Here is an 18,886-nt window from a genome sequence, read left to right on the forward strand (position 1 = left end):
TAGTTCTCCGGGGTCACAGCTTGAAGGCACGCAATTGGTGACCCCGTATTTATTTACCAACATGTGTCAACAGGTAAACCAAGTGACATGTAACAGTGTGGCTCCTGCAGCACCTTGTTAATATGAACAGCTCAAATGTATTAGGAAGTCCTTTTCCAAATCAGAGTAATGCAAACTGACAGGCTTCTCCCTCCTTCTCGGCAGTTTCGAAGTGCTCAAAACCTGCACAGATAGCATGGTTTGGGAGATTAGGAAGGGGTTCTTACTTACAGAGCATGGCTAAGTAGCCAGAAAGCCAACACTAAACTCAGATAGATAGAAGATAGGTAGGTAGGTAGGTAGATATCTATCTATCTATCTATATCTATATATACACAGTATGAATGAAATGCACAACATATGTGCACGTGCACACACACAGATACATATATGTATACATATACCTCTGAAGGGTAGGAAACTTTCACAGCTAGAAACACTGCTGGAGATGTGTGCCTCTATTTCTCTCTGCAAACTTAGAGATATGTGTGGTCTTAATAAAAACATAGCCTCAGTTATATATAAGTATATATAAGTCATATACTATAGCGTCTTGTAACAGATGTTTCTGAGTGGAGGTCATATTCCAGCAGCAGCAGCCTTTAATTTTGGATTTATTTTACTTTATGTGTATGAAGGTATTGCCTGTATGCACATATGTGCACTGAGTGCATGCCTGTTGGATCCCCTGTAACTGGGGTCACAGATGATTGTAGGCCACCATGGAAGTGATGGGAATTGAACCCAGGTCCTCAACAAAAGAGCAACAAGTGCCCTTGACCTCTGAGCTTTCTCTTCATCCCCTATTTGAAGGATATTAAGTGGAGGGGAGGTTGTAGCTCTGCCTCAAAAATCCTCCTAAAGAAAGTCTCATATAGAATCAATGACTTTTCTCCATTTGCAGACCTCACATTATGACCTGTCAGTCACGGGCCACCACATACTGTTGTTTTATGTAAATCACTATCTTTAAATCTTCTCTAGCTGTCAGAGGCATACTCACCAGTGTCCTGCATCATTACCATCTGCTGTTGGCCTAAATATAAATTTACTCACATTAAGGCTAATCCAGATAAACTATTTAATGTGACAGTAACTACAGCAGAATTAGTATAAAGTGCTGTGTTATTAGCATAACTAATTCTAAAGCAATATTCATTGGAACCGTGCTTTCAATGACAGGGTCATTAAATGAGCTGGTCCCAAAGGGAGGCATGGAACTAGGAGGCCACAGGCTTACTGTTTTCAAACAATTAAGGCATTAGCATTTTTATGGATTCGAAGCAACTGTAGGTAGGTCATACCACTGCAGATTATTTTCATTCATACACAGAATTGCCCAGTTATGAATGGTATTTTTATGATAACCCAGCAGAAATGCAAACTATTCATATGCCACAAGAAAAAAGTCACCTTTGTTCTAAATGAGGTCTCTATAAAGATAGATCCCTGAGGTCTGGGAAGGTAGCTCAGTAGGTAAAATGCTTTCTATGTAAGCCAAAGAGATTGAGTTCAGGTCGGACGAACCCATGTAACCCGAGTGTTCCTACAACAAGATGGAAACAGAGACTAGAGATGCTCAGACACTCACAGGCTGGGTAGCCTGGCATATGTAGCAGTGAAAAAAAAAAAAAAAAAAAAAACGCCTCAAATAAGGTCAGAGGTGAGGCTCTCTTCTGACCTTTGCCCACACGCCATATCATGCTCCTGCCCACACTCATACACACAAAGAGACACTTGCAAAGATTTATTTTTAAAAATGGGGACGGGTGTTGCTTAATTTCAAGCAAGGAAAGAAATAGACTTCACACAGATTGCCTTTGTGCCTAACTCCATCTTTTGTGAGTGGCAGTCGTTCAGACACTTTGATCCTGAGAGAACAGCATCAGGATCATTACTTGGCAACCATTTCAAAATGCAAATTCTCAGGCCTTTCCCAAGACAGCCGAATCAGACACTGTGTAGGTGCTGCCAGGCCATTGTGTTTCAGAAAGATCTGCAGGGACTCTGATGCATGCTGGAGTGGGGCACAGCTGAGGATAATCCACCTGTGGATGCCAGCAATCAGAATCTCAGCACTCCTAGAACTGTAGCATCATTTAGATTGCAGAGAGCACATCACTGGGTGCCCTGTTCTCTATGCTTAATTGTCTCACATGACAAAAATATGTGAGGCTTAGGAACTTCTCCCACATTCTCCCACACCTCTGTGAGGCAGTCTTCATATTTGTCTTCTCTAGAGTGCCAATTTCAAAGACTGTATTTCAGAACCATCCAACCTACTCACCAGTTCTACAGTGTCAGGCAAGTGGGGGATGGGCCATTAGATTAATGGGAAAGAAGTTATCTAATTTCCCACCTTCTTCCCTCTTGAGGTCAGAAGGCCCAAGAGGATTGGCCAATTTTAAGAGTCCCCGGAGTCTGACTGTCCTAGGCTCTGGCACATGGCCACTCACCTATAGAGAGGTCAGAAAACAAATAAAAACGTAGACTTTCCAACTGCATCGTTGTCCAGGAGAAATGTCCTGAGCCAGCAGAAAAGCCTAAAGAGTTAATGGTGTGGAACAAATAGCTCACAGGGGTGTGTGTGTGTTCAAGACACTTAAAAAATCTCATCAATTATGATAAGGTCAAATCATAAAGTTTACATGGGCTCTTTACATTTTGTTGATTAAATAGTTTAAAATTTTATGTCAAAAGCATCACAAATTATACATATTATACATATTATATATGGGGAAAGAGAAATGATCTAATTGATCTTTTTCCCAGGTGCCCCTGCAACCTTTACCATGAATGTCACTCCTCTCCCACCACGTGGGACCCTGACAAGAAATGGCAACAAGGGAAACAGCCAGGGAGCATATCCTAGGAGTCCACGGGCTCCTTGAAGTTCTAAATCCTAATTAAAGCATACTGCAGTCAGTCTGTCTGCTTGCAGCTTCCCATCTCCCCATCTTCCCCCAGTGGGATCTCTTCTTAAATGTACAGAGGAATAATTAAAAGAATATGCTTTGGGGAGCCAAGGACGGTTATCATAGAAAATGGAAAAAAAAAAAGTGTTCCAGAATGAGGAAAGATTGCAGCCATGAGTAATGCACCCAAATTCACAAAGGACCCTCTCTGCTTTGGGCATATTTGTTTTAAATGTCGCTCTTTGAAATGTATTATAACAACTCACAAATTGAAGTAAAGCTTCAAGAACATCAACATTTGTAATGTGGAAGAATTGTTACAAAGATACTGGAAGCAAACATCTTAAAGAGGAACTCTAGTTTCAGATATTCAGTGTAGATTTTAATGGAGCTGTCGATAACCTTGTTATCTAACAAGGTTCTACCTGTGGAGTACATTAAGCTTCTTGGCTGTAGTCAAAACTGGGTGAAAACCAAGGGTGTATACACATTGTGCTTGATAAATAATGCTACTTATTTAAAGTATTAAGAGTGGCCATTATGTTCAAGGACAAAGTTTCTCTCCTCTCAGTAAACTTTATCTGGGAAGAATAAAATGTTTAAAGAGTTTTTAAGTTCCACCAGGGACACAGGATGCTCTCAACATTTTTGTTTAGAACAATATCAAACGTAAAAGCTGATTTTAACACATTCACTCATAAATAACAATTAGTTGTCTCATTTTTTTTCTATTGCATAACTGGTGGCTACTATTGACTATGTAAATATAGTCAATACTCAGAGAATTTGAAATAAAAAAGGAGACAAATGATTCAGAAGATTCTCTTAGTTGATGTCCATTGGTTGATTGGTTGGTGGTTGAGAAATTGTGTTAGTGTGCAGTGCTGGCTGCCCTGGAATTCAAAAGAAGCAGACTTCCTCTCCTTCCCAAACAATGGGATTAAAGGCAGGAACCTCCGAAACCATCCAAGAATTAATACTCATATATTTTCTCTCTATATATAAAATCCTCTGTCCATCTGTCTGTCTGTCTGTCTAGCCACCTACCTATCTGCTTATCTATCATCTACTTATCTATCTACTCTATTTCTTTGAGAACTTCATCCATGAGCCCTGCATCTACATTGTTTCTATTCTCCCTCATCCTCGACTCCTTTTATGTCCTCCACAATGCCTAACCAAAACCATGACATCAGTTTTAAATGGTGTGTGTGTGTGTGTGTGTGTGTGTGTTGTGGTGGTGGTGGTGGTGGTGGTGGTGGTGGTGGTGGTGGTTATGGTTGTTGTATTTACAGTCTGCCAGATCTCTTTAGTATTGCTTGTATGTCGAGGACTGATCACTTGATAAGGTTTAATTAAATCTCAGCAAGTAACTATATGACCTTGAAATTGTCTTAACTAGTCTGAACCCAACAGCAGAAGTCCTGATTCCTTAGTTTTCAGGATGGCTTTAAGGATGCAGTAAACAATATCCTAAAATATGTTGGAAATACAAGGGTTTTTTTTTAATGGAAATTTTATTCATTTACATTTCAACTGTTACCCCAATTTCCCCTTCACAAACCCCCTATCCCATCTCCCCTACCCCTGCTTCTGTGAGGTGTTCCCCCATACACCCACCCACTACCACCTCACCACCCTAGCATTCCCCTACACTGGGGCATCGAGCCTACACAGGACCAAGGGCCTCCCCTCCCACTGATGCCAGATAAGGCCATCCATCCTCTGCTACATATGTACTTGGCGCCATGGGTTCTCATTGGTTGGTGGTTTAGTCCCTAGGAGCTCTGGGGGGAAGATTGTACTTATTAATCGTTTTTAAATCTACATTTTATATGTGTGTATGTATACACACACACACACATATAGACACATACATATATGTAAAATATACATTTCAAAACATAAAACCCAAAGTTTCCTGGAACTCACTCTGTATACCAGACTGGCTTTGATCTCAGAGACCCACCTGCCTTTGCCTCCCAAGTGTTGAGATTAAAGGAGCCTGCTGCCACTTAGGGTCTAAGGCCAGGCCCACTGAACACAGAACTTGGCTGGGAGGAGGGAAGCTTAACCTGGAGGTCAGCGATCGGGGAGGAAGCAAAGAACACACAGGGCAAACAGCTGGGGGGGACTAGTCCGTTTATTTGTGGAGAGGGGTCTTTCAGACAAGGTTTATGTGGTTGTGCCCCTGTGGCCAGGACAGGGGTGTTAGAAGATGCTACGTCTGCACACTCAGGTTTTACAGGGCGGGGTGGAGAGGGACTTTATAAGGTCAAACAAGGGGTGAAGCATAGGAACTTTCTGGGTAATAAATTCACTGTAGGGTTTATAGTGGGTCAGCCAGCTTTAAAGTGCCAGGTTGAGACGGGGGGGGGGGGGGGGTGGGCGGGAACCCAACTCCTACTATCCTCACATTTGAATTATCCAGGCTGAAGCTTCTTCGTTGACCTTCCCTCCAGAACCATAGGCATTATGGTCCCACAACACCTGTCTTAAAACCCAATTGTTTAAGCCACTCTAAATTCTCTAAGTTACAGGGAAGCTTAAAGATCATAGGATCCGTGATTCTTAGCATCTTGTTGACATAGCAGGACTTTAATTAATGACATGGTCGCTTGTGTCTTCTTTTCAATCGGCTATCATCTTCCAAGAGTCCACCTTTCATTCAGGCTCCACAGAATCTCTGTTCCACACCTTGATGAACACACTGCTGCATACATTACAATCTCTTCTGAGGTCCTAGGGCATACTGCATTGGCTCTCTTGATAGATTCATCCAGTCTTAGGTAAAGAACACACAAGGCCCAAGCCTTACCTTCATCGCTTTTTAGATGTTTTCATTTCATCTCTCTAACCCTGAGAGTTATAGATATTTTTAAAATGGCTTACAAATGATACTTCAGAAGCTCGTGCTTGGCTGTGCCTGACTTCTCCAAGAACTGTCACCTGTATAAATCGTCCCCAAACCTCCTCTCACAAACCTTGTCTGCCCTAAAGTTCTCCTACACAGGTCATATGCTATTCCCCGGTGACCATGCTTCCTTTACGTCTCTCTCTCCTCTCTTTATACAGCATGCATGTTTGTTTTCAGAACTTTGAAGGTTCCCGTTATCCTCACTAAATAGATTGAAGCGCCTCCACATGAAATGGGCTGCCACGCTGAGTCGTGAGCTACCTTGCTTCACCTCTGTTGAAGAATTTCAGAATGATCTTGAAACAGGTGGATGAACTGATAGTTGTCCAAACATCCCTTCTGTTGTGATCTGGGATGTTGAATCGTTTGAGATAAGGACATATTAGCCTAGAAGGGAGAAATGAAGAGAAGAAAAAAAGACCAGAAAGTCAATGACAGATATATTTGTTTGGAAGGCATACTGGGTTGTGTCTGTGATCCCAGTACCTGAGAGAACAAGAAGATCCTAAGTTTGAGGCTAGCCTGGATTATACAGGAGTCCCAGGCCATTCTGGGCTATTTAAGGAGAACCCATGTCAAAACTCGAACAGAACCACCCGCTGCAATTGTCACCCTGATATTCTTACTTCGTCCCCTTTACTTCCCATAGTGGAGAATATCTGTTCCCTGTTGTTCCTGACAGATAAAAGAAAATGACTCTACGTTGTACAAGAATTTGTTTTAAGAGAGTTGTGTCGCATAGGGCACCTGATTTCTGCCAGTCTGTTGGAGTCTTTGAAATAGACTATTCTGCCTTCTCTTACTGAATTTCTGGAAGCTGCACTTCACCTTGTTGTGTTCTGTCCCTTTACACCAATTTAGCTGAATGCTAAGGATACCTTCAAATTCGAAGAAGGTGTCCGCCCTTCCCTAACCTGCTCCTCCACCCCCCTCAACCACCGAGTTTGGTAGTAGACTGAGATGACAGCAGGCACACAGGAGAGAAAACCAGTTAATTGCCTGTTGTCAGAGTTGTTTTAGGTGACTTTGTACTCCTCGGGATTTGAGATCAACATGAACTGAGAATTCAAATAGCAACAAAAAACCTGGGGTTTGCTAATGCCAGGAATGACTCATCCGGTGAGAACTGCATTGTATTGATAATACAATGTAGAGGGAGGGAAAAGACAGTGCTGTCTGCTCTCTTTGTGTTTCTGACCTTGAGCAGAATTGTAACTTGTTTGTTGCAGAAGTTGAGCATCTAATGTGCTGTTGCACCTGTTAGTTCTTGTGTGCTAAATGGCAAAGCACTTGCAGATCTGTGATTGCTTTGTGGGTGAAATATTTTCTGCAATCTGGTGAACTGGCTTTTTAAAGACAATGTACTCAATTGTGTTCCGTGCATCCCTTAGCTCTCAAAAGTGTGCTTCCTTGTGCCATTTCAATACTCTGATCGTCATTACATCTTAGGACATGTCTGGCTTTGTATTTTCAAGGTAACATTATGATTTTATTTTTTTAAACAGAGACCATGAACCAGGCAACTCCTGCCAGGAAGCTGGAAGAGGTTCTTCATCTTGCAGAGCTCTGCATAGAAGTCCTACAGCAAAATGAGGAGCATCATGCTGAGGTGATGACCTCTAGCCACAGCATAAGGTTCTCCCAAGGGCTTTGCCATGGACGGGGTAGCAGTGAAAGATAGCCCGACAGGAGTTGGACAGGAGTCTCAGTATGTAGCTGGCCAAACATAAACCTATCCTGGAAAGCTCTGTGTGTGTGTGTGTGTGTGTGTGTGTGTGTGTGTGTGTGAGAGAGAGAGAGAGAGAGAGAGAGAGAGAGAGAGAGAGAGATTGTTGTATCTGTTTTTGACAACAATCACATAGTAAGGACATGAGAAAGCTTGGGAGCTATGTCCCCAAGTTATATTAGCAATAGATACCAAAGATGGAGCACACCCATGTTGGGATGCTAAACAAGTTGGGAGTTTTTTGTCCTATGATATGATCATTTTGTTTGAAAATGTGGGACAGTGAACATTAATCAAAAACATTCATGATTTTGTAACTGACTGATATCTTCCTTTTTGCATCGCATTTTCTATATGTTTTCATTAAATCTCTGGGTTTTTTTGTTTTTGTTTTGTTTTTGTTTTTGTTTTGTCATGCTTGGAGGGAACCCAGGCATTATCAGAGCCCCATTACCAGCCAATGTCTTTACATCCTACTACATATTAACATTTTCTATAGACCCGCAGTGGTCTCACTGTCTTGATCTCCTAAGACTTAAAACTCTCTACTCGGCAGTTGTGAGTACAGAGAGAATTTCCTGGTTTTGAGCTGAATGGAGGAGATATGTAGACTTAAATAAACACCATAAATGTTGGTGTCCTCACTGTGCTTTTAGTTTTGAGGAAGCAGATGAAACAAGTTGAAAAAAAACAGACCAAATACATGTGAATTTATAGAATATTTATGTTTAATGGAATCTAGTTCTCAGTAAAATATGAGAAACTGCAGGACCTATATTTAAGCAAATTCTTGGGGAAAAAAAGTGTTCATGAAGCCTTACTATAGATAACTAAGATTTATTGTATCTGGTTATAAATATGATCATTCAAAACATCTGCTTTTAGCTCACACTGTGGAATCTAGTTTTTAGCTTGCATCTGTCATGTGTGAACTTGTTATGGATATTTTATTTTAAACTGAAGAAACAGCTGCTTCAATAATTTGAAATGAATTCCCAGGAGGATGTTTTCTGGGCTAGAATCACGGCCATGCTACAAAGAAAATATCATATGATAAAAATATAGGTGTGTTTCGTCGTCGTCTTTGTCTTGCTCTGAAAGAGTTTATCATCAGAGTCTAAGGCCCTTCTAAATTGCTTTTAATCTGACCAAGTATCCTATTTCAGAATGTGCTGCCACCGAACAGGTACAGCTAATGTTCCCATGTATTTTGTGGAAACTAAAATGTAGTGTTTGTAATACAGTCAATGTAGTCACTGAAAAAATACTTGCTAAAAGTATAATTATCGTATAGATGCTGTTTGTTTTTTAATCTGTAACCTACAATTGACTTCCCTGAAACACAGCACAGAAACACCACTGTGCTCTCTGCTGCAGTGCAATTGGAACTATTCTGGTGGCTTCTTTACAAATACTCTGTAACACGGTGCCATTTTTTCTGTTCTGCTTACGCTCCAAATTTTTGGAATCCCTCAGGGAAGAGAGGTGAGTAAACCTGTTTCCTCTTTTTCTTTGCATAAGACAGCGCTCTAATGTGACTGTGAAGCAGGACCCGCTCTGATGGTTGTCATTTTGAAGTCAACTGAGGTTTTCCCTGGAATTCAAGACTTTCCTCTGTAGCCTTTGCTACTCCATTAGGCGACTGTGTTTAGTTAGAAGTCACATGCATAATTAATGTCTTCCATCCCAAGCAAAACACCAGGCAAGGAATTGGAAATTTTGGCTTTTTTGTTTTGTCTTGCAATTAATTTTTAAAATCTTTTTATTTTCTCCTTTCCATTAGATCTTCCTTCTGAGCAGTACTGGAGAGTGAACTGATGTAATTTCAAAGTCATTTCCAGAGTGTGTTAGTGGAGGGCACTCTACACGGAGATTCGTTTTGCTGGATGCTCCGGCCAGTTTCATTTCCAGACTGCACCTAGGCTCCCTCTGCTCTTCAGCTCCTCTGAGGAGGTTAATGTATTTGCCTGGAGGCGACCTCCAGGTGGCTCGGGCTCCCACTCTCCCTTTCACTCTGCCTCCCTCCTCTGTCCCAGTGCACTCAACGGGACTAAGTGGCTGTTTCCCTCTTGCACAGTTCCTCCGTTAAGCAGGTGTCCAGCCATTCACCTCCTTGTCAGGAACTTGATTGTAAGGCAGTCCCTCCTCCTCTGGAGGCCTCTTGACCTCTCCTGGCTTTTCTCCCTAGAAAGCCGATTTTAGCTCTTTTTCAGCAAAATCTTTTAAGACTCTCTCAAACATTTCAGGGAGCAGGCTGTGCTGGATCAGAGATTTCAAACCAACGAATCTAGCAGTTCTTCATCCAAAAGCCATTCCCTCTGACCAGTGGGAAATGCCTCCCAGGCAAACTACAAGTTCTAATCCGCTACACATGCAGATGTGTGCGTGTGTGTGCAGATCAGAGGTTGAAATCAGGTATCTGTCTTCCTCAGTCACTCCTCATCTTGTTCTTTGAAACAAGGTCTCCCACTGAATCTGGAGCTCACAGATTTGGGGTAAGTGGGATGAATGACAAAGTTGCGTGTTTCTGCTTCCCAATTGGCAGGCACAGAGCATTGCCCTTGGCTTTTTATGTGAAGCTAGCAAGGCAGTCTTAGTTATGCATACTTGGGCAGCAAGCACACACTTAATAGCGGAGCTTCCAATCTACCCTTTCTTATTGGTTTTGATTTGGGTTATTGGTAGTTGTTGTTGTTGTTACACATTTTCAGGTTTTTTGGAGATGAGGTCTTGCTATGATTGGCCACAAGGACATGACCAGTTTGCCCAGTCTCCAGATTCCAGGCATACTCTACTATGTCCAGGAAAGAGTGAGAGTACAGGAACAATTCTGGGTCAGAGTTTTTGACTGTGGGATGGCAACCCCATCCCTCCACTCGATGCCCTGCCTTTCTACTATTTGTGGACTCTGCAAGTTCCCTCTCCCCACTGCAGGGCACTTACTTCATCTAAGGTCCCTCTCCCTTTGAGTCCTGAGTCTTCCATAGTCCAGGTCTCTGGTCATTCTAGAGGGTCCCTCCACCTCCCACCTCCTGAGGTTGCATATTTCCATTCATTCTGCTGGCCTTCAGGGCTTCCCTCCTTTTTTCCTCTCCCACCAACATCCTTCCCTCTGCCCTCTGCTTTCTTCTCACTCCCAAGTGGGATTGAGGCATCCTCATTTGAGCCCTTTGGCTTGTTAATCTTCTTGAGTTTTGTGGATTGTATCCTGGGTATTCTGTACTTTTAGGGGGGGCTAATATCCACTTATTTGTGTGTACATACCATGCATATCTTGCATATCCTTTTGGGTCTGAGATACCTCACTCAGGACTGTCTGAAGGCAGAACAGAAGGGGGAATGATGACTGGACTGTAAAAAAAGAATAGAGTACTGTCTGGCCTTAAACCCATAATCCCTCCTGTTTTATTTCCTTCAGCTTCTTGCTTGCTTGTGTACACCACCACACAATTACTTTTTGCATTAATGTGAATGTTCCAGGTTTTGAATTTAGGCTCCTAATTTGTTATATAGATAGAGATAATCTTAATCCTCCTGTCTCCACCTCCCTACTTTGGGATTTACAAGCACAGACCACAATACCATTTTTTTCTTTTCTCTTTTTTATTTTATTATCATTATTATTATTAGTAGTAGTAGTAGTAGTAGTAGTAGTGGTGGCAACAGAACCCAGGGCTTCATGCACATTAGCTAGGCATCTCTAGCCACCTACATCATTTTCATTGCTATAGTTCTGACAGTATTTTTTCAGGTAGTATAATGCTTTTTGCTTTGGTAGGGTTTGCTCGATATTGCTTTGGCCATTGTTTCCAGTTTTTGTTTGGGTTTTATGGTTTGTTGTTGTTTGTTTGTTTGTTATAGTTTCCTAAGGATTTGGGGGAATTTTATATTTTGGTATGAACCCCCTCACGGATACACAGCATCCACATATTTTATTTCCTCATACCCTTGAGTTATCCCTTCACTCTGTGAACTGTTGCTTTGCTGAACATTCAATCTTTTATGTGATAGAATTCTGTTTGTCTGTTTTGCTTTCGCTTCCTGTGATCTTCAAGACCTCCCCTGAACATTTCCCTATTCTAACATCTGACTCTGCTTCTTCTGTTTTCTTCTAGTGTCTACATAGCTTTGGCGTGGCTGCTTTTCTATCTTTGTGTTTAATCCACTTTGAGCTGGTTTCCATAGCTGATGAGAGCATGGGACTCTAGCTTCATGTGCATATCTAGCTTTTTCAGTTCCATTTATTTTTTAAGTTTTTTTTCCAATATATGTTTTTAGTACCCTTTGTTGGAAATCAGTGGACTCTGAGTGCAAGTTTTCTTCTAAGTAATCTGATCTGTTCCATTGATACATGGCCATTTATTTATTTATTATTCTATGTGTGCGCATGCTGGTGTGCATAAGCAGAGACCAGAGGATGGGCTGACAGGAGTTGTTTCTCTCCTTCCACCATTTGTGTTACAGGAACTCAGGTCATCAGAGCTGGCTGCGAGCTCCTTTACCTGCTGAGCCCTCTCACTTACCCCTTTGTCTCTTTTTCAGGCCCATGCCATGCTGCTTTAATTACTATGACTTAGTCTACTTTGAACTCAAGCAGTAAAATATCCCATGCTTTGTCCTTCTTGTTTGCACTTGCTTTGGCTACTTGGAGGTTTTTGTGTTTTTTGTTTTTTAATGGTGTTTTTGTTTGTTTGTTTGTTTGTTTTGTTCTGTTTTGTGGTTCCACATGAACTTTAGAAACATTTTCATAGTTTGATGAAGAAAGTCATAGGTGTTCTGAGTCATGGCATTAAATATGTAGCCAGCTGTCTTAGTTTGGTTTTCCATTGCTGTAAAGACACAACATGACCAAGGCAACTCTTATAAAGGAAAACACTTAATTGAGGCTGATTTACAGTTCAGAGGTTCAGTCCATTATCATCAAGGTGGGAAATATGGCAGTCATGACAGTCATGGCCTGAAGGAGATGAGAATTCTACATCTTGATCTGAAGGCAGCCAGAAGAGGGTATCTCTTCTGCACTGGGTGGAGCTTAAGCATAAGAGCCCTCCAAGGGCTGTCTACACAGTGACACACTTCCTCCAAACCCACACCTGTTTCACCAAGGCCACACCTTCTAACAGTGCCACTTCCCATGGGCCAAGCATATTCAAACCACCACACTATCTTTGGATGATATGGGCATGTTAACATCATTTCTACTGATATGTAAACGTGGGACATCTTTCCAGTTATGTCCTCCTCTATTTTCATCCTCAGTGTTTCAGATTTCACTGAAGAGGTCTTTTACCTCTTTGTTTAAATTTACTTGTATATATTCAATTTTTAAACTTATAAGAACAAAGGTAACATTTTTAAATAACATATGTTCTGAAGTATCTTCACTTCTTTTTAATTATTTTAAGATTTATATCTATATTAAAAATTATTATCAAAATAATGAATTAAAAGAATTATGAGGAGCTGGCAACATATTATGGCCCACTCTACTGACTGCTACTAAAATATGGATTTCCATATTGTTCAGAAATACAGTAATTATTGAATTGTCTCCAGAGTTTTTACAGTAACTCACAAATTTTAGCATTGTAGACTAATCTTGGGAAATAAAAGAGTCATTTCAAAGTCAAATTATCTGTTTTTGCTCAATGTAGAATGATCCTACTTATTTGTACTAAATTATATATTATGCATTCCAAAGATCAAAGCAATCAAAATTCTTAGACTTCTGATAAATTAGAAAATATGTAGGTAAGTCATATGATAATAAATGTTTATGGCAAGAAAAAAATCAAGGTACAGTAACAGTGTTCTGATATACAAAGTCAAGGGAGGATGGATGGATGGATGGATGGACAGATGGATGGATGACAATGGACAGCTAATATGCTCTGCATAGTTACTTAAGAAAATGATATCATTTCTCACTTACATACTGGTTCTACAAATAAAATAATTATACCAAATGAGCAATCTGGGAGATTAAGATAATACTTATAAAACTTCTAGAGCAGTACTTTAACCCACAAAACCTTTTAAATTCATATTGGGTATTTTGTTTTTCATTTTCACTTGTTTGTTCTTAAGGTAGGTTCTCACTCTGTAACCCACACTGGCCTTAAACTCAGATTCTCCCACTTCAGCCTCCCCATTTACAGGCATGGGTCACCATGAATAGCTTGGACATTATTTTTAAAGCACATTAACTCACTATCTGTACACTATCTGTACATGTACAATGTATTTTTGTAATTACAGATAATAACATTTATTTGTATTTGTACAAAAAGAAACTTCCATGTTGGTTTATTTTCACAATAACCCAGAGGCTAGAGGAGATATTGTTTTTATTGATTTATAGGCTACAAGTAGAAATCCAGGCAGAGAAGTGATGTGCTTCTGACTACTCTAGTTTTGCCTCTAAGTTCAGAAGCTCGATGCTTTACTTCCAGGTTCAGGGTTCATGCTTAGCTCCCTCCATTTTAAACAACTTTGATGCCAAACCAATGGTGGTGGTGCAATCCTTTTATCCCAGCACTTAGGAGGCAGAGACAAACAGACTTAAGTTCTAGGCCAACCAACATGTTCTACAGAATGAGTTCCAGGATAGCCAGAGATACACAGAGATAAGTTGTCTAAAAGAAGAAGGAAAAAAATTTTTTTCAACTGCTTAAAGTAAAAGTGACAAAGCTTTCAAAGTATTATCAGCCTGTCACATATATTATAGTTATCATTCAAAGCTGATTTATATGTTCCTCTTAAGCATAGTGATAAGCTATTACCTTCTGCCTCCATCAGATCATTTACAGTAAAACATGACTTAGCATTAGAGCCAAGACAGATTTAGAATTGTTCTTGTGACATCTCATAGGTGTTTTACCAATAGATGCTTTTCTAAGAGAGGTTTCCTCCCACCCAGTGAGACTCTCCTATTGAGCATCTGATACCTCCATGAGGTGGAACCCTGGAGGGAAACAGTACAGTCTATTTTCTTCCCCTCCAGTCCAGTCAGAACAACTACCTCTAATAGGAAGGGCAAGAGAAAGGAAGGACAGGTGGTGAGGCTGATCCTGTGTTTGAAAGAAACTCCCACTTTTGCTTAGATCTTCAGCTAGTGGTAGAGGAGTTGGCTCAGTGGTTTGAAGCCTCCCTGCTCCTCCAGAGAACCACATTTTAACTCCCAGCATCCATGTTAAGTATCTCACAACAGCCTATAAGCCCAGCTACAGGAGATCTAATGTTCTATTTTTTTTTTCTGGGCACTATAAAACCACTATGAGTATGTACCATACTCATATCATGTACTTACCCAGACACAAACATACATATAAACTTAATTAGTTAATTAATTAAAAGACTGGTTGCTCAGTACTTTCTCAAGTCATCAGTGAGATGTACACCACATCTTGACTTACATTCACAAGACAGACTTAATCCAAATTACAATTCAAGGCATAAACAATACCTCTTTAAAACATAATGAAGTTTTATAGTCAGTAGGAAAAGCATAAATATATATACATATATATGTATATATATGTATATGTGTGTGTATGTATGTATATATATATATATGTATATATATATATATATCCCATTATTTTTCATTTCCAGCCTGGCTCTCTTTTCCAAGTTAGCTTTAAAATGAGCTTTCAGAATTTGTCTGAGAGTACTGAAACAATGCAGAGCTAACACAGCTGCTAGGTTCTTAATTTTAGCCTTCTATGAAGGTATTGGCTGTGAACAGGAAGTGAGATTCTTCGAGCGTGTCTCTTAACAGGACCGAATTCTGACTAGCATTTCTACTCTGCTCTGCTCAGTGAGGAATCTCAGGTTCTACTTACATTGTCACAAATCTAACTTCAAAGGGCAAGAACAAGAGATATAAAATAAGTCAATAAGTACTACTATTATATATTATTTATTTACTATTTATTAGTATCAGTAAGTTATGTTATTAGATGATTTTATATATTATTATATATTGTTAGAGTAGGTATATATAATATATATTCAGCAAATCTCAGAGGTAATCACTGCATGTGATACTCTGCTGGATTTATGCAGTTATGCAGTAAAACATGCCTGAACAAATTCCTTACTTATGTATGTATCACAATATTGAGGAAAACATTAAATTGCCTATCACTCTTAAGTCTATTTATATAACATTTTCTAGTATAATTCAGCTTTTGTTTGTTTACTTGATGCTAATTTGCTACATGGTGACTTTTCTTAACATGCTTTTTCTGACGCCTATGATTTTAAAGCCATTTTTACTACAAAAGATTTAAAATCATATTTCAGAATTTTGCAACCCCGTCTTTCAGCTTTGTCACTCATCGTTTCCTGATCAAACCTAATACATACTTAAATAAATACAGTTCAGAAACTAAGTGGGTGATTCGCAGGCTGCAGGATTTAAAATTCTAAATAAATAGTCTTAACAGGGAGAATAATAAAAATGCATCAGAGAAATTGCCATGTTTTAGATTGGCTTAAAAATGATGATATTGGGCCCCAGAGATGCCTCAGTGGGTAAGAGACTTGCTACACAAGCGTGGGACCTGAGTAGAGATTCCCAGAGCCACAGAAACAACAGGCAAGTTTGGCAGACCCCTGCAATCCCAGCTCTCTAGAAACAGAGGCAGGGATCCCCAAGAGCAACCCTGGGAAGTAGCTAGCCATACGGGAGAGCTCTAGGTCCAAGTGGGAGACCCTGCCTCAACACATATGGTAGAGAGGGATCAAAGAAACCTATAGGCCTATACGTGCATATCCACACATGTCCACCACACACACAGGAACAAGATTTTGATAGCAACTGGGACTCAGTAGACAAATAAGGGCAAGACTTAAAAGATAACACACAGACACACACACACACAAAATGATTTTAAAATTCTCCATAAGTGTATGAAAACTTATTTAAGATTACTTATAATCATAGATAGGCAAAGTAAAACAAAACTGAGAACAGAAGCATCCCCTATTATTTTTTGAGAACTGTCTAAAAGCAGAGTATTATTTTTCTCTTCCTAAAGGAGCATAATTTTTTTACCTTTTTAAAATTATTTATTATATATGTGTATATATATGTATGTATTATATATGTATATATATATATATACATATATGTGTGTTTCACATGGTCCTATATATGTGTGCGTGTGTGTGTACATATATATATATGTGTGTGTATGTGTGTGTATGTATATATATATACATACATACATATAAATGAGTACACTGTAGCTGTCTTCAGACACACCAGAAGAGGGCATCAGATCCCATTGTAGATGGTTGTGAACCACCATGTGGCTGCTGAAAATTGAACTCAGGACCTCTGGAAGAACAGTCAGTGCTCTTAACTGCTGAGACATCTCTCCAGTCCCAAGAAGCGTAATTGTTTTAAAGTGATTATTTTCATTACCAGTCATAACAGCCCTGACCAAGTACAAAATGAAGAACAGACCAGGCGAACGCTGTCTTTAACAGTGTTCACAGTCTGAGAACCAGGCATGTACTCACGTAAGCAGCACTGTGTCCCATGAAGTAAAGCCATTCCGTCTCAGGGAACTGTCCAGGGGCCTATTTCACACGGGCAGTCCAGATGTCCTCTCTAGGGAAGTAAGGCTCAGACCTGGAACATGGAGGCCATGGGGCTTTGCCAGCTAGATGATAAGGCTTTCAGATTTTGTTGTATGCTGGTTAGATGAAGTGGGCCTTTAAGTTGGGCAAGACTATGATCTATTTATGTTCTTAAACAGTAAAACAATGACTGGTGGCTGTTTGGTGAGTGGACAGGAGTAAACCTGTCCCTAGAGAGCAGTTTGCAATGTATGAAGACTCTGAAACGCCCTTTATCCCTCCCTAAGGAAGTCTGAACACTCACTTTTCCTCAGTAGCAGGCAGGAAGAATGCAAGAGAAGGGAGGTGTAGAAGGCACAGCAGTTCAAACTGGAAGCCAGACAGAGAGGCAAGCTACTTCCTACCACCTGAAGTTTCTAGAACTTCCCAAAATAGCAGCTTAACACTAAGCTCCCAACGCGTGTCGCTTGTTGTCTCGAGACACTTCATCTCCAAACTGTAATAAAGCAATCAGGATAAGTGAAACAAGATAAATCCAGGATTTATTTGTAACGCTCTTCCCACACTGTCCTTGGGTATCTGAAAAATTGGGGGGAAGTCTTCTTAAAGGGGCAGTGGTTTTAGAAGACAGTGTATTCTCATAGTAGAATGCCACGCTATCATTAAAAAAAAAAAATGAAGGAAGTCATCCTACAGTATGATGCCAAATATGTTAGTATCGTATTCATTAAAAAGGAGATATTCACATTAGTTGTGTATAATTTTTAATATATACAAGAATTTTCCTTTTGTTTTTATAGTATACATTTTCCTATAGTTTATGTCTATGGCTTCTAAAGAAATAAATGCCTATTTTAAGTTTCATTCATCAATGGCAAATTTGTTATCGTATATTGTAATACCCATAACATTCCTTACCTTAAAAGTTTTATATTTTATCTATCATACTTCTTTGTGACACTGAGGCATGCTGCACATGTTTTCGGGAGCATAGTGTTTGTCCATGCTTCTAACAAGTCACCCATCTCTCCTTTACTTCCTGCAGGCATTTGCCTGGTGGCCAGACTTGTTGGCCGAGCATGCAGAGAAGTTTTGGGCTTTATTCACAGTAGACATGGATACGGCGCTGGAGGCCCAACCTCAAGACTCCTGGGATAGCTTTCCCCTTTTCCAGCTGCTTAATAATTTCCTCAGAAATGACAGTGAGTACTTATGTTTCCTTCCTACATGAAATGCCAAGGGATGGGTGGATGCCATCATAGATACACATGTATTTAGCCCAAGCTTGATCTCACTAAGAGTCAGAATGGGGATCGAGAGAGCTGCCTGAGCTTCTCTGAGTCTATGATGTCATAGTCTGTGGCAGATGATTCCTCCTATCAGTCACTGAACTGCAGAACAGCCGCTACACAGAGTAGACAACTTTTTCATTGTACCCTAAGGATCAGAAAACCTACGACGACTGGCATTGGCAGAATCCCTGAGACTGCATCCATCTCTAAGAGATGCTCTATGTGTCAAGGCTCCCTTTCAACATGCACTGTGATTGAGACATTCTCCTGAGAATGGATCTATCTCCTCGGGGGATAGTAAAATGCTGCGGCATGTATGACTTGTTCGTTCATATTCAGAAATCAGAGAGGAAGCAAGGGTCCTCGACTGAGACTGCTTACCAGCATAATAACAACTTTCACTGTT

The 18,886-nt window shown here is 40.2% G+C and overlaps 1 protein-coding gene across 9 annotated transcripts in view; it reads left to right on the forward strand.

Annotated features, from left to right (window-relative positions):
• Positions 1-18,886, forward strand: part of Cadps2 (calcium dependent secretion activator 2) — a 558,168-nt gene that overhangs the window by 456,831 nt on the left and 82,451 nt on the right. For all 9 annotated transcript variants that reach the window (XM_085840791.1, XM_029478700.2, XM_085840790.1 and 6 more), the window contains 2 exons: positions 7,377-7,480; positions 18,234-18,390. In XM_085840791.1, coding sequence (XP_085696917.1) covers positions 7,377-7,480; positions 18,234-18,390 — 261 coding nt within the window. The remainder of the gene's footprint in view (positions 1-7,376; positions 7,481-18,233; positions 18,391-18,886) is intronic.

Source organism: Mus caroli, unplaced genomic scaffold (assembly GCF_978045245.1).
Source record: "Mus caroli unplaced genomic scaffold, Mus_caroli_1 scaffold_7, whole genome shotgun sequence".
In the NCBI taxonomy this organism is placed as follows: domain Eukaryota; kingdom Metazoa; phylum Chordata; class Mammalia; order Rodentia; family Muridae; genus Mus; species Mus caroli.